This window comes from Sparus aurata, chromosome 2, assembly GCF_900880675.1.
Source record: "Sparus aurata chromosome 2, fSpaAur1.1, whole genome shotgun sequence".
NCBI lineage: Eukaryota > Metazoa > Chordata > Actinopteri > Spariformes > Sparidae > Sparus > Sparus aurata.
In genome coordinates, this window is record NC_044188.1 from 16,828,950 (window position 1) to 16,841,094 (window position 12,145).

At 43.9% G+C, this 12,145-nt stretch overlaps 1 protein-coding gene across 7 annotated transcripts in view; it reads left to right on the top strand.

The window, feature by feature from the left end:
• Positions 1-10,648, top strand: part of grik4 (glutamate receptor, ionotropic, kainate 4) — a 339,847-nt gene extending 329,199 nt beyond the window's left edge. For 5 of the 7 annotated variants that reach the window (XM_030406054.1, XM_030406044.1, XM_030406064.1 and 2 more), the window contains 7 exons: positions 1,852-1,961; positions 3,415-3,588; positions 4,783-4,948; positions 5,636-5,861; positions 7,253-7,381; positions 7,486-7,604; positions 9,413-10,648. In XM_030406054.1, coding sequence (XP_030261914.1) covers positions 1,852-1,961; positions 3,415-3,588; positions 4,783-4,948; positions 5,636-5,861; positions 7,253-7,381; positions 7,486-7,604; positions 9,413-9,802 — 1,314 coding nt within the window. In that variant the 3' untranslated portion in view covers positions 9,803-10,648. Of the gene's footprint in view, positions 1-1,851; positions 1,962-3,414; positions 3,589-4,782; positions 4,949-5,635; positions 5,862-7,252; positions 7,382-7,485; positions 7,605-9,022; positions 9,388-9,412 lie in introns of those variants that run through there. The other 2 variants (XM_030406072.1, XM_030406088.1) reach the window with 2 other exon arrangements.
• The last annotated feature ends 1,497 nt before the right edge of the window (positions 10,649-12,145 follow it).

Consider the following 12,145-nt stretch of genomic DNA (forward strand, 5'->3'; position numbering starts at 1 on the left):
CGCCAGTCTAAATGGGGATTCGTTTATCATAACAAATGCCCACCCAAATAATTTCACCCTCTTGCTGCAAATTAAATTTTCGAGGGCCTCAGAAATTTGATACTGTAGTGTTTTGGATAACCTTATTGGGATTTGTGTTGTTAGAGGAGACATATTATGCTTATTTGTTTTATTTTGAGTTACTACTAGAACGTTTACATGCTTTAATGCTCTGTCTCTGTAAGCTCCCCCCCTGAAAACCCAGTACGCTCTGATTGGTCAGCTCACACATGCCTGAGCCAGCGCCGCTTACAACAGCAAAGCCACTATGCTTAATCAATTCTCACATACCAAACTAACTGCTAGCTGTACATTATGCTGATGTGTGACATGGTGATGAAGTGTGATGTCACAAAGTCACAGAATTGAAGGCGGGACTACTGACGAGGCATTCTAGGAGCAGTGTTTTCTGTGGGAGAGAGGAGCTTCTGTTGTTGCAGCCTTAGACCTTTTTCACCTTTTCACGATCTCTGATATGCACAAGAACCTATAAAACACACTGAGGACAAAGACATAACATTGACGCTGACGATGAGGAAGTTCTCTGTAATCGAGTGCGTCCTTCTCTTAACAACTCTTGGACATTTGGTTGTTGATCACCTCGGCTGTTTAACTGTCTTGCCGGCCCTGAGAGCCACCTCCATTTCAGAGTCATTAACAGATGGTGGACGTGCATCCGTGTGTAAATGGCTAATATTCCCTCGCTGCGCTATATGCACATAAGAAATATGAGCGCCACACACACATAAATAAGCACAGACAATCACTCTCATACTTGGCAGTGGCTCACCAGTAATTGGTTTCATTTAGAGGACAATGCTGTTGGTAATAATGAAACATTAGGAGTTAGCTGCTATATTCACACTGGTCTCCTAGCTGCGGACACACTTTATCTCCTCCACCACTGGTTACCAGTTCAATCCCATACGTAGCTGCTTTGGCAGAGCTAGCCAAAGATATTGCCCTCTTTCCCTTTTTTTTTCTTCTCCCTGAGCTCCCAGCCATACAGGGGACGTCAACTATAGGTCACATAAAATGAATTTGTTTTTAATGTAGCTGTAATGGTTTACTCGCTTTTTTGACCTTTCTCTCTATGCGGCGTTGAACCTCGTGCTGACTGCTGGTGTTAATAATTCTGACTTCTAATTGCCCCTATCAAATGTAATTTCATGTGAAAGCGTGCTGTATACTGATTAACAGGAAGTTGTTAGGTCCATTTATTCAGTGATTTTGAATTTTTTGTTTTCAGTGCCAGAATCCCTGAAATAAAACCTCTTATCTGCGATGTTGAATCAATACCCAGCCCTGTGCCACTCTGTTGACAGTTCATGGGAGACTGAGTTTGTGCTTTCATACGATGTTGATCTGAATGTTTACATGCAAATGAGATTCATATAATTATAGTGCTATCAGTTTAGGACAGGAAAAGCTATGCTTATCACATCACAATCCCTTTATTTACTGTCCCAGTCACCTTTTTCATCTTTTCCAGATTACACAGGCGGCACTCGATTGTTAAATTGTTAAACACGGACCAAATTGGGCCCGAGGCTGAAATTCAGCAACATTTCACTTCAGTTAATCCCCGCGCTCACTGTACAGAGGTGACGTAAGAGACTTAGAGGTTCTTTCACATGCTAATTACTTCATCTTCACCTCTACAAGAAAGCATTTAACCTCCCACCTCCTGGTTCATCTGCAGGCCATGTTTTGTCGGCTTGTTTGATTTGAACACAGGATCAAAGTGGTGCAGTCTGCGCAGGCAATAATGATTTTAACCCTTCACTTTGTGTGTGTCTGTGTGTGTTTCAGGGACGTAGGCCTGGTTACTTCTCCTTCCTGGATCCCTTCTCCCCTGGAGTCTGGCTCTTCATGCTCCTGGCCTACTTGGCTGTCAGCTGCGTCCTCTTTCTGGTGGCCAGGTAAAGAGCACACCAGTAAAACACACTCGGAGATCAAGTGAGACACAAACAAAGAGGGAGGAGGAGAACAGAGGGTGAGAACACAAAAACGTTTGTTTGGGGGAGGAAACAGGTGTCTGCTCCCTCACCTCTCTTGAGTCTCTCGTTCCTCCACCCGATGGAGAAAAGAGACGTTCTCCTCCCCGCGGCAGGTCTCCAGCGTCATACTGACACCTGCTGGTCAGGGAGGGAACCGGCACAGAATATCACCGCTTATACAATGGAAACATTATTAAATCATCTTATGAAGACACCTTATGTATTTATGTAACACCAACTGAAACCGAGTTATCATCCCCCAGACAGGTAGATGTATTACCTCTCTGAAGAGAGTTTTATAGGTGCTCTGCTGTAATGTCAACAACAACAGTAATTGTTTCTGGTCAAAAGTGATCCCTTCCTAATGCAATTCCAGTTGAAGGGACAGGAACTAAATCCCTTTTCTGTGCGGAAATTGCAAAAAAATAAAAACAATACTAGGCTTCAGCAGTCTGTATTGAACAAATCAAGTGTGTGTCACTACTGATGTTACAGTCAGTTTGTGAGATGAAATTCCTTCATTTGTGATACTATTTTTTTCTCCTCCACAGCTCAGGAAACACAGTCCAGGGAAACATCAAGACAGAGTTTCCCATTAAATTTATGAATAGGAGGAATGATTACATACACGTAGATTCAAATCTAAGTTGCACAAGCTTAAACAGTTTTAACAACTTAAAATTGGTCATATACTTAACTCTGGGATTTTGAGGTACCTTTCATTTGGTCGTCTGTCAATGTAACTTCCAGGAAAGAGTCAGAGAGAATCAGGAAGGAAGTAGGCAATCATGAATAAAACTTTGATATATTAGCTTGTCTGAGGACATTTGTCGCACAAGTCACAAAGGTAGATTTTCAGCAGTAATGGTAGCCACATAGAGGTGCGCTATCTAAAATCTAACTGAGAAAATTCATATTTACAGTATTAATATGGTAATAATGCAAATAATTCAATAGCTACAGTAACTATGCTAGCTATGTAGCTGTCCTTATAAACCATAAATACTTTTCCAGCAGATCCAAAGAAAATTCTGCACCTTTTTTTTAGCACGCAACAGAGTTGTCACATAACTTCAGCTTCGCGAAGCACCACTCCAACATACCAATTAAGTTTCCCTCACCCCCGCTGTTTAAGTAGGCAGCACATGGGGAAAGAAAAGCGGGTTGATTCTCTCTCGGGAGAGCCAAGGTGACTTTGTGCTGCGGTTGATTGTTAAAGCTGTGTTGCACCTCTTCTGTCTCTGCCTTTCTTTTTCCACTCCGCTCGCTCTCCGTCTCTGGAGTTTTTGCTCTCGTCAGAATGCTTAACCCAACTCTCATCCCTGCTCTTGCTGGCTGTTTTCCTCCTCTGATTCTCCCTCCATTGACTCCCCAGACTGACACCTTACGAGTGGTACAACCCTCACCCCTGTCTGAAAGGTCGCTGTAACCTGCTGATCAACCAGTACTCGCTCGGCAACAGTTTCTGGTTCCCTGTCGGAGGCTTCATGCAGCAGGGATCCACCATCGCTCCCAGAGCTCTCTCCACGCGTTGTGTCAGCGGCGTCTGGTCAGTGCAAACACGAGTGCATGTTTTTCATCTTTCAAATCCACACATTCAATTTAACTTTGTGCATATTGCTCCATCGCGGAATGCATTTCATCTTTGATGTGAAGCTTCATTTCAGATTTCCAGGACATCAGGGGTCAAGATGAGATAGTGATGGCAGTGTGCATGCGCATACATGAGACAGCAGCTGCGTTTGTGTGGACAGTCTGATCGAAATCATTCTGGTTAGAGATTCTAATTAAACTGTTTACAAGAACACATAAAAAGTGATGTAATACAGATGTGTGTTTACATTCACCAGGCATTTAAACAGAATATAACTTTTTCGCCATGTGGAAAGTGGTTCAGTCCACTGTGAAGCATCTAATCTGCTTGAAATATAAGAAGAAGTTTTTTTCCAGCTGTCAATACTCTTTTTATGCTTGTTTAGCTAACATATTTTTGTGAAGTTAGCTGTCAAGATTGAATTTAACTGTAATGCTGCAGTCCTCTTGAGTAGGAACAGTAGCCTCATACGATGTCACGTCATGTTCACCAATCTTCGCTCTCTGGCATCAGATCATCCATAAGTCTTGTCTGGGTTAGTTGGTTGCCCTCAAACTTCTCCAGCAGTTTTTGATTCGGTCAGTGGTTCAGTGGATTCCAGCCTCAATCCCTTCTTCAAACACTTGTTTGTACAACTTCTGTTTGGAGCCTTTCAACCATCAAGGTGACCTCCAACAATTTTGTGCATTCCACAGACCAGTTCACCTATGATGTCATGAATATATTTATTCCAACCGGAGAGAAATGAGCGTAATATCAAAGCTTCGAACCGCCGCTCTCAATCTGATCAAACACTTCCTTCCGATCAGGTCAAGATTGCATCAGTCTCTTCCGATTGAGTTTGCGTTTATTCTGATTATGGAATATTATGGTCCGTGTAAACGCAGCTGTTGTCTGTGTATGTCTGCCTTTGCAGCTTAAACTTCACTTCCTTTCATCCAAACCGAGCATTGTCACCTTCACCCATACACCCCCACCCATTCATCCATCCACTGAAAGTCCTGCCGTGTCTCCTCCTCTCAGGTGCGCAGTTATTTTAATCCTCCTACACTTTTCACCCAGACAATTTATCTTCATACACCAGCCTGCCCATTTACATACGTTTACAGGTGAATACATATGTTCCTGTCCCCTGCTTTCCTTCCACAGGTGGGCCTTCACATTAATCATCATTTCATCCTACACCGCCAACCTGGCTGCCTTCCTAACAGTCCAGAGGATGGAGGTGCCGATAGAGTCCGTGGACGACCTGGCAGATCAGACGGCGATCGAGTACGGCACCATGCACGGAGGATCCACAATGACCTTCTTCCAGGTCAGAGGTTAAACACATCATTACCGGTGATAGATTGTTTGAACCCTTAAATCAAAGCCGCACACATACACACCGGCTCACCTAAGAGCCTGCAGTGATCAATGGGCCATCAGCGATGTTATCGTCCTCATCACCTCCCTGTCCTTCCTGTCTTCCTCCTTTAACCACAGGTTTTATCTGTTTCCTGTCTGTTCCTTGCCACAACCATTCAATATCCTTCTCCTTGGGGAGATGGGGCACCGTCCGGGGCCCTGAGAGAGGCACACACTGTCCTCTTTCATCCCCTCAGAGTTGACCTACGCGCGAGAGAGAGTGCGAGAAACAAAGTGTATTACAGGGAGAGAGACAGTGAGGGATGATATGGGAAGAAAAGAGAGACGTTATCCTCGTCTTCCTTTTCACATCCAATGGACCTTGAATGAGTCAGAGAAGGCAGGCCGAGTGAAAGAAGAGGACAGGGTGTGCGATGTTAAGTGAAGAGTCTGTTTTAAACTCAAGTGGAAAAAGAAGTGCCAAAGAGAAACATTCACATTTAAGTGCAGGAGAAATCAGAGCGTTTGAATAAACCCATCAGTCAAGGAAATGAAAAATAAATGAAAAACCAACCTTCACCTCTGCGAAACAGAAAGAAATATGCACCTGAGACTGATAGACTTTTTATTTCCTCCCACATCTGACTTTCTGCAGAACTCTCGCTACCAGACCTACCAGCGCATGTGGAACTTCATGCACTCGAAGCAGCCCAGCGTGTTCGTGAAGAGCACAGAGGAGGGCATCGCCCGTGTCCTCAACTCCAACTACGCCTACTTGCTGGAGAGCACCATGAACGAGTACTACCGTCAGAGGAACTGCAACCTGACTCAGATCGGAGGACTGCTGGACACAAAGGGCTACGGCATCGGCATGCCAGTGGGTGAGTTGGGTGGAGATGATGGAGGAAAGAGGGGATTAAAAGTAAGTAGAGGAGACTTGATGGATATCAGCAGCTCAGACAGTTTATTGGAGAAGCAAGAGGGGAGAGGAAGTTCAGGGTAGATTGAAGAAAAGCTCCTGTTTTTTGTCTGGAATACACTGTATAATTCACATTGAAGCTAAGAAGAAGGGAACGGAGAGAGCAGGGGCATTAGTTGGAGGATACACCGTAAACGTCACAATGGAGAGCGTAATTGAAAGAAAAGCCTCGGAAAAGCCGAACCATTAGCTGCCATCATGGGAGAAAATGATGCAAACAGTGAGAAACTAGGAGAGACTTCGTGCCCGACTTTAATAGAGCGGCTGTTTCCACGCTGTGATGGGAGAGAAAAGACGAGAGAACGGGAATTTGAAATATTGTTCCCGGTTGAGTGCGGGACTGTTTCGGCTCGACTCCGCGGCTGCTCTGAAAAGTAGTAAACACAGGCTTCACACACACTTTGATCTGAGGCTGGAGTCAAACTGCGGGCGTTTACCTTAAAGTAAACAAGATTAATTTCTCTGCCTTTGATCCATAAAGGGAAGATAAACTCAAGTCTTTACTGGATGATGTTCCAAACTTTGACGTGACCCGCAGAACACTGAGAGCCCTTTAATCTTATATTTGAAATCTTGATTTTGTTGTTGTTGTTGTTGTTGTTGTTGTTGCTGTTGTAACAAAAGTTTCCTAAGGGAGTGACATCATTTCAAATTTACCACAGCGAATCAGAGGGAGACGTTATGAAGATATCATCAAGAGAGAAGCAGCTGTTGAAGGAAATTGTGTTATTTAGACATAATCTACTCGATACTTTTATTGTATTCAACGCAAGATGACTTCATGTTCATCAAAGGAAGCATAGTTGTAATGGACTACTTTTGCTTTGTTTTACACTTCATGGTACAGTTTGACTCCACTCGAAGTGCTTTTGTTACCGGGTACTTTTTCCTCAGTTCTCTCACCCCCTCAGCGTTGGTGGGATTCTTTAGCTGTTCCTCATGACAGCATTGGGTGATGCAGCCGCGACATCATCTGCAACGTGACACAGACACACGGCAACAATAGACGAGAACACTTCAACCCTCGACCAGGCCACAGTTTTTTGCGGGCTGTCATTTTCAATAAGTAAATAATAAGGTGCAGCATGTTGCACAAATGATGTTTCTCTCTGACTGATCGGCGGTCTGAAGTGTTTTCACTCAACCGTTTCATCTCAGTTCAGCTCGCTAGGAACCTCGATTGAGGTGATACTAACAAAAGTACCACCTCCCTGATACAATCCTCAACCGATAAAGTGCCAGTCGAGTAGATTTTGCGTGCAGTTGTGAGCTTATTACCTCTCTTCCTCGCAGGCTCGGTGTACCGTGATGAGTTCGACCTGGCCATCCTCAAAATGCAGGAGGACAATCGTTTAGAGATCCTCAAGAGGAAATGGTGGGACGGTGGAAAATGTCCAAAGGAGGAGGACCACCGTGCCAAAGGTTTGTCTCCGCTTAATCCTCATCAGCTTCTTTTTCGGCTTTATCTTTGCCTTTTCTGTCGCTCTCCCCGTCACCTCTCTCACCCCTCGCCTTGCTGTCTGCAGGTCTGGGCATGGAGAACATCGGCGGGATCTTCGTGGTGCTGGTGTGCGGCCTGCTGGTGGCTATTTTCATGGCGGTGCTGGAGTTTGTCTGGATGTTAAGGCAGGCGCCGGGAAATGAGGTGAGAGAGGGCTATCTAACCTGCATCTGCTTTGTCTCCCTCTCCCCTCCCTGGTACCCTCCCCCCCACAGAGCTGCTAGGCTTTGACAGGAAGTGTAGCAGGAATCTTCTTCCTCTTCTTCCTCCTCTCGGCTCCCTCTCTCTGTTGGGCTTATGAGTCATAACCAGCACAAAACCAAAGATATACCTCACTTTTACCTCACTCAGAGTACATGCATATATTTGATTATTATCTATTCATAGCCATAGTAGATTCTTTTATATATATTACATAGATTTGTAGATATAATGTAGCATATTGAATGTAGCTGGATCTCATTGATGGAGATATGTGCGGACAGGGTGCCGCCAATGAGGTTTTACTCGTGATTGTTTTATGTGAGCCTTAATCCAATTATCTTTTTACTTGAAAGATGTCTGGCATTGTGTGCACATCTAGAGGCCAGAGGCCGTTCATTCCTGCAGTGGTGAACGATGGACGATGCAACCAGAACTTTAAAGGCGCACTATGTAGGTTTGAGGGAGAAGTTTACAGAAAAGAAAAGGAAAGGAAAGAGAAAAATGTTCACTTACTGATTTTCACAACTGTATAAACAAACGACTTACAAACTACTGTTTGTGTTAGCAGGTCCCTTCTAAGCAGCTACCTATCTAACATCTAACAGTGTTCTGGGATCATATTTCCTATCGATGGCGTCTATTTATAGCAAATAACTGCTGCATCACCATGATTAGTATTGTAAATATTATTTTCCTGAGTTAGATTTTTTACCCCCTATAGCTACATAGTGCGCCTTTAATAACGGACCATCAATACAATTAATTTCTTCATCACACAGAGAAAAAAGGCAACTTTAAGCATTTTCTATTATCAGAAATTTGAAGTGGTTTACACAGATAGTGTGTGTGACTATTATAATCCTACAAACTATAGACATTATAATTCAGAATAATATATATAATCCAATAAATTTCGATGTAGCTTCACACAGCATGTGTCCGTTTTCATCAGGACACATTTATCGGAAATGTATCGTTCCTTTTAGTGACTGAGCACTTCTGAGTTTTTCTTGGAGCAAGGACGGCATTAAAAAAAAAAGAGAAACGGCCCAGCAAAACATCAGAGAAAGACAGTGCATGCAGTGTTATAATTATTTCCGATGTGGTCCCTTTAGAGAGAAAGATCTGATAACTGTCTTTTCGAATGGACTCCACACTGTGCTTTTAATTCAATAAACGTTCAGAATGTGAAAGTCAAAAAACCAACTCATGTGATTTCTTCTGTTTGAGAAGCACAGATCGATGTCTCGCTCTAACTTGTGATCCCTCTGTTTGTTTGTGTGTGTGTGTGTGTGTTTGTGTGTGTGTGTGTGTGTGTGCGTGTGTGTTTGGGTTTATACCTGTGTGTGTCTGTATAGTTGTAACCGTGCGCCTGTGCAGCATGTGTGTATTGATGATTAGATTCTCCTGCTTTGCTCTTGAGCTGCAGTTTCATGTCTGTCATTGTTTTGAGTTTACATCTTGTAGATACCCAGTGCAGCGCTCCATCATCAGTGCAGGAGATAAAATGTGTGCGTTACGTGTCTGTATGTGTCTGACAAACATGTACTATATGTGTTGTTATTTTGACTGTTGTTCCCACTACATACAGATAGCCGTGAGATGTATGTGTTGTGTGTCTGTGACGTCCTCCAGTCTGTCCTGATCAAGTCAGTCAGTCAGTGAGTTGTCTGGCCTCTCTCCCTCTCTCTCTCCCTCTCTTATCCCCCTCTCCCTCTATCTTTTTCTCCCTGTGTGTGTGCTTGCAGCAGTCAGTGTGTGAGGAGATGCTGCGGGAGCTCCAGGGGATCGTCCTGTGTCGCGACAGCCTGCAGGTGAGGCGCCGGCGGGCAGCTTCATTGATGCGTCCGCGGCCCTTACCCCTGGAGGAGCGTCGGGCGCGAGCTGCCGCCGTCAGCCTCAGCAATGGCAAGCTGTGCGGGGGCACCGGACTGCCTGAACCCCTCTCCCACAGACTGGCACAGGAGGCTGCCCTGGTTGCGAGGGGGTGCAGCCACATCCGCATTTGCCCTGAGTGCCGGCGCTTCCAGGGACTGAGGATGCGTCCGGCGGGGGCCACCGGGGCCCTCCCTTCTCCCACGCACAGTGAGGAGAGCATAGAGTGGGACAAGACCACAAATAGTAGTGAACCTGAATAGCGCCTGGTCGACTCTCTCCCAAAAGCCACCTCTCTACTTTCCAGGGAACAAAGATCATATGGTGTTTTGATTCAGCCATTTCGGAAGCTTGATCTTAAAGGGCAGGACAAGGCTGCAAACTTTGTTTTGCCCTCGAGGCAACAGCCGGTAGTCAGTTTTGGATTCTCCTGGGGTGAATTTTTTCCTTCGTCATAGGAGAAACTGATGAGTCTATCTTGTTGCGGTCTGTCCCTGTTGGCCCTTTGTACCGTGTAAAACAGGACAGACAAAAACAGCTACGGGGCATTTGTACTATGCAGTATTTTCAGTCATTTATCATTGTGCTGTTTCTTTTTTTCTCCTTTTTAAATTATTTCTGTCCTCTGTTTTATTATCAGTACTGAATATTGTTATTCTATTGTTCTTTAAAAGAGAAAAACTTTCAACCCGTTTCCGTTTTTTTACCTGACAATTTACTGTATGAACGTATATTGCCTCTGAAGAGCTGCAAAGATGAACAGACTAATGCAAGGTCATTCCTTCAAAACCTTTTTATTTTGAAAGTGCCAAAAAAACCATAAGTATTATCTTGTGGCTGAAGAAAGCACCACGGCCTTGAGAAGACAACAAACTCAACTGAACCTAGAGAACAAACAGAGACATATACACACACACAGACACATGGACTTCTTTTATAGTAGTGATATTCTATTAAAAAATGTTTTAACTGTTGGTATCTCTGAAAGACAGCGATGCATGTCCAGAGGTGTCGGCAGGTGCTCATCGGACGATCATCTGCTGAAATGGTGGCTGAAAGAGTGATTTCCTGTTTTGAATACCTGCTTAAAATACACAAACACAAAGACATCCATCGACGTCCTTCTTCTCTCTGTGTTACTTTCTCCTCCATCTGTCCCGCATCTTTGACGCCATGATGCATTCACTGTCTCATCATTTGTCCTCTTAATGGTCTCTCACTTAAAAATATACACACAGTCTCCTATTTCCTCTCCCTCTCACGTGTTTTGAATAATGTTTCACAAGGACGAGCCAGTGAAAACCCAACGAAACCCCAGCATTTATCAGAGCCAACCAAAACGCAAAGTGAAAGAGGTTTTTCTATCAGCAGTTGTGCTTGAGTTCTTGGGAATGTCAATGCAGTTAAACCTTTATTGAATGTGAAGTTTTACACACTGCTGTTGAGGAGTGTTTCAGTTCAGATCAGCTCATATTCACGCTCACATTAGCAAAAAAGCTAAACCAAACTTAGAATATATTAATCAGGTCTTTAATGGGACACATATTTAGTTTTGGATAAGAAATCCCAGCCCAGGATCTTAATATGAGCTGATAACAAAAGCTCAGAAATATATATTTTTTTTCCATCACTAAACGAACAAGCTGCTCTCAGAGGAAAATAAGGTCCCCGGAACACTGTTTGAAGCTAGAAAGGTGGCAGGGTCCGCCACATATAAACAAAGCAAAACAGACCAGACATGGTCAGTTTGTTTATTGTGTTTATTCAGTCATGAATACATTTGTTTCTGTATTTAAAAAAAACTGTCAATGAAGATCTTTCTCTTCTGATTAAAGTGTCAAAGAATGAAACAGGTTGTGAAACAACAAAAACGAGCCACCAGTCTTGGCTGACTTTCTGCCTAGAGTGTGCCATGTGACTTCATATTTCCCCCTGAAGCCACCGGTTTGACTGTTACTGTATGATAGCCTGACTGTTGCACAGTGGGAATCAGCGGTCATCCACGTGTCTACACTGCTCTGCGCTTATCTCTGATGTGTCCATCATATGGAATCTGCCCATCAGGGTCTGTCAATCACCGTCCCTCAAAAACTAGGCCACCAACTCGACACTGCTTGAAGGTACCGCCGCAGTATCTCTCCTGTACTGTTATTAAACCGCGCTCACTTTCTGTCTTACCTGCAGGTTGTCATGGTGAGAAGCTGTCTGTAGATGGTAGCAGGCAGGGAGAGGAGTGAATGTTGGTGTCCAGTATCTTGATTATTCATTATGTTTTGGGGCGGGGGGGGGGGGTTTGTTGGTTGCTTTGTTTTTCACACATTTCACTCTTTACATGTCACAAAATCTATATGTCTCTCACACACAAATATAGAAGGCAGCGACATTTCTCTTTGACACATAGAGAAGCAGACATTAATTTTGCAAAGTTCACAAAGACACACAGAATTGAGATCGCCCATCACAAAGAGTACGACTCCTTGAGAGAAAGAACTTTAAAATCTGGCGGACAATTCAGCATCCTCTTCCATCAAGAACTTAATTGTTTCCAAGTCTGAGAGTGAAAGGGCTTTTAAGCCTTCAAAAAGCAAAGGGACAGCTCACCCCGA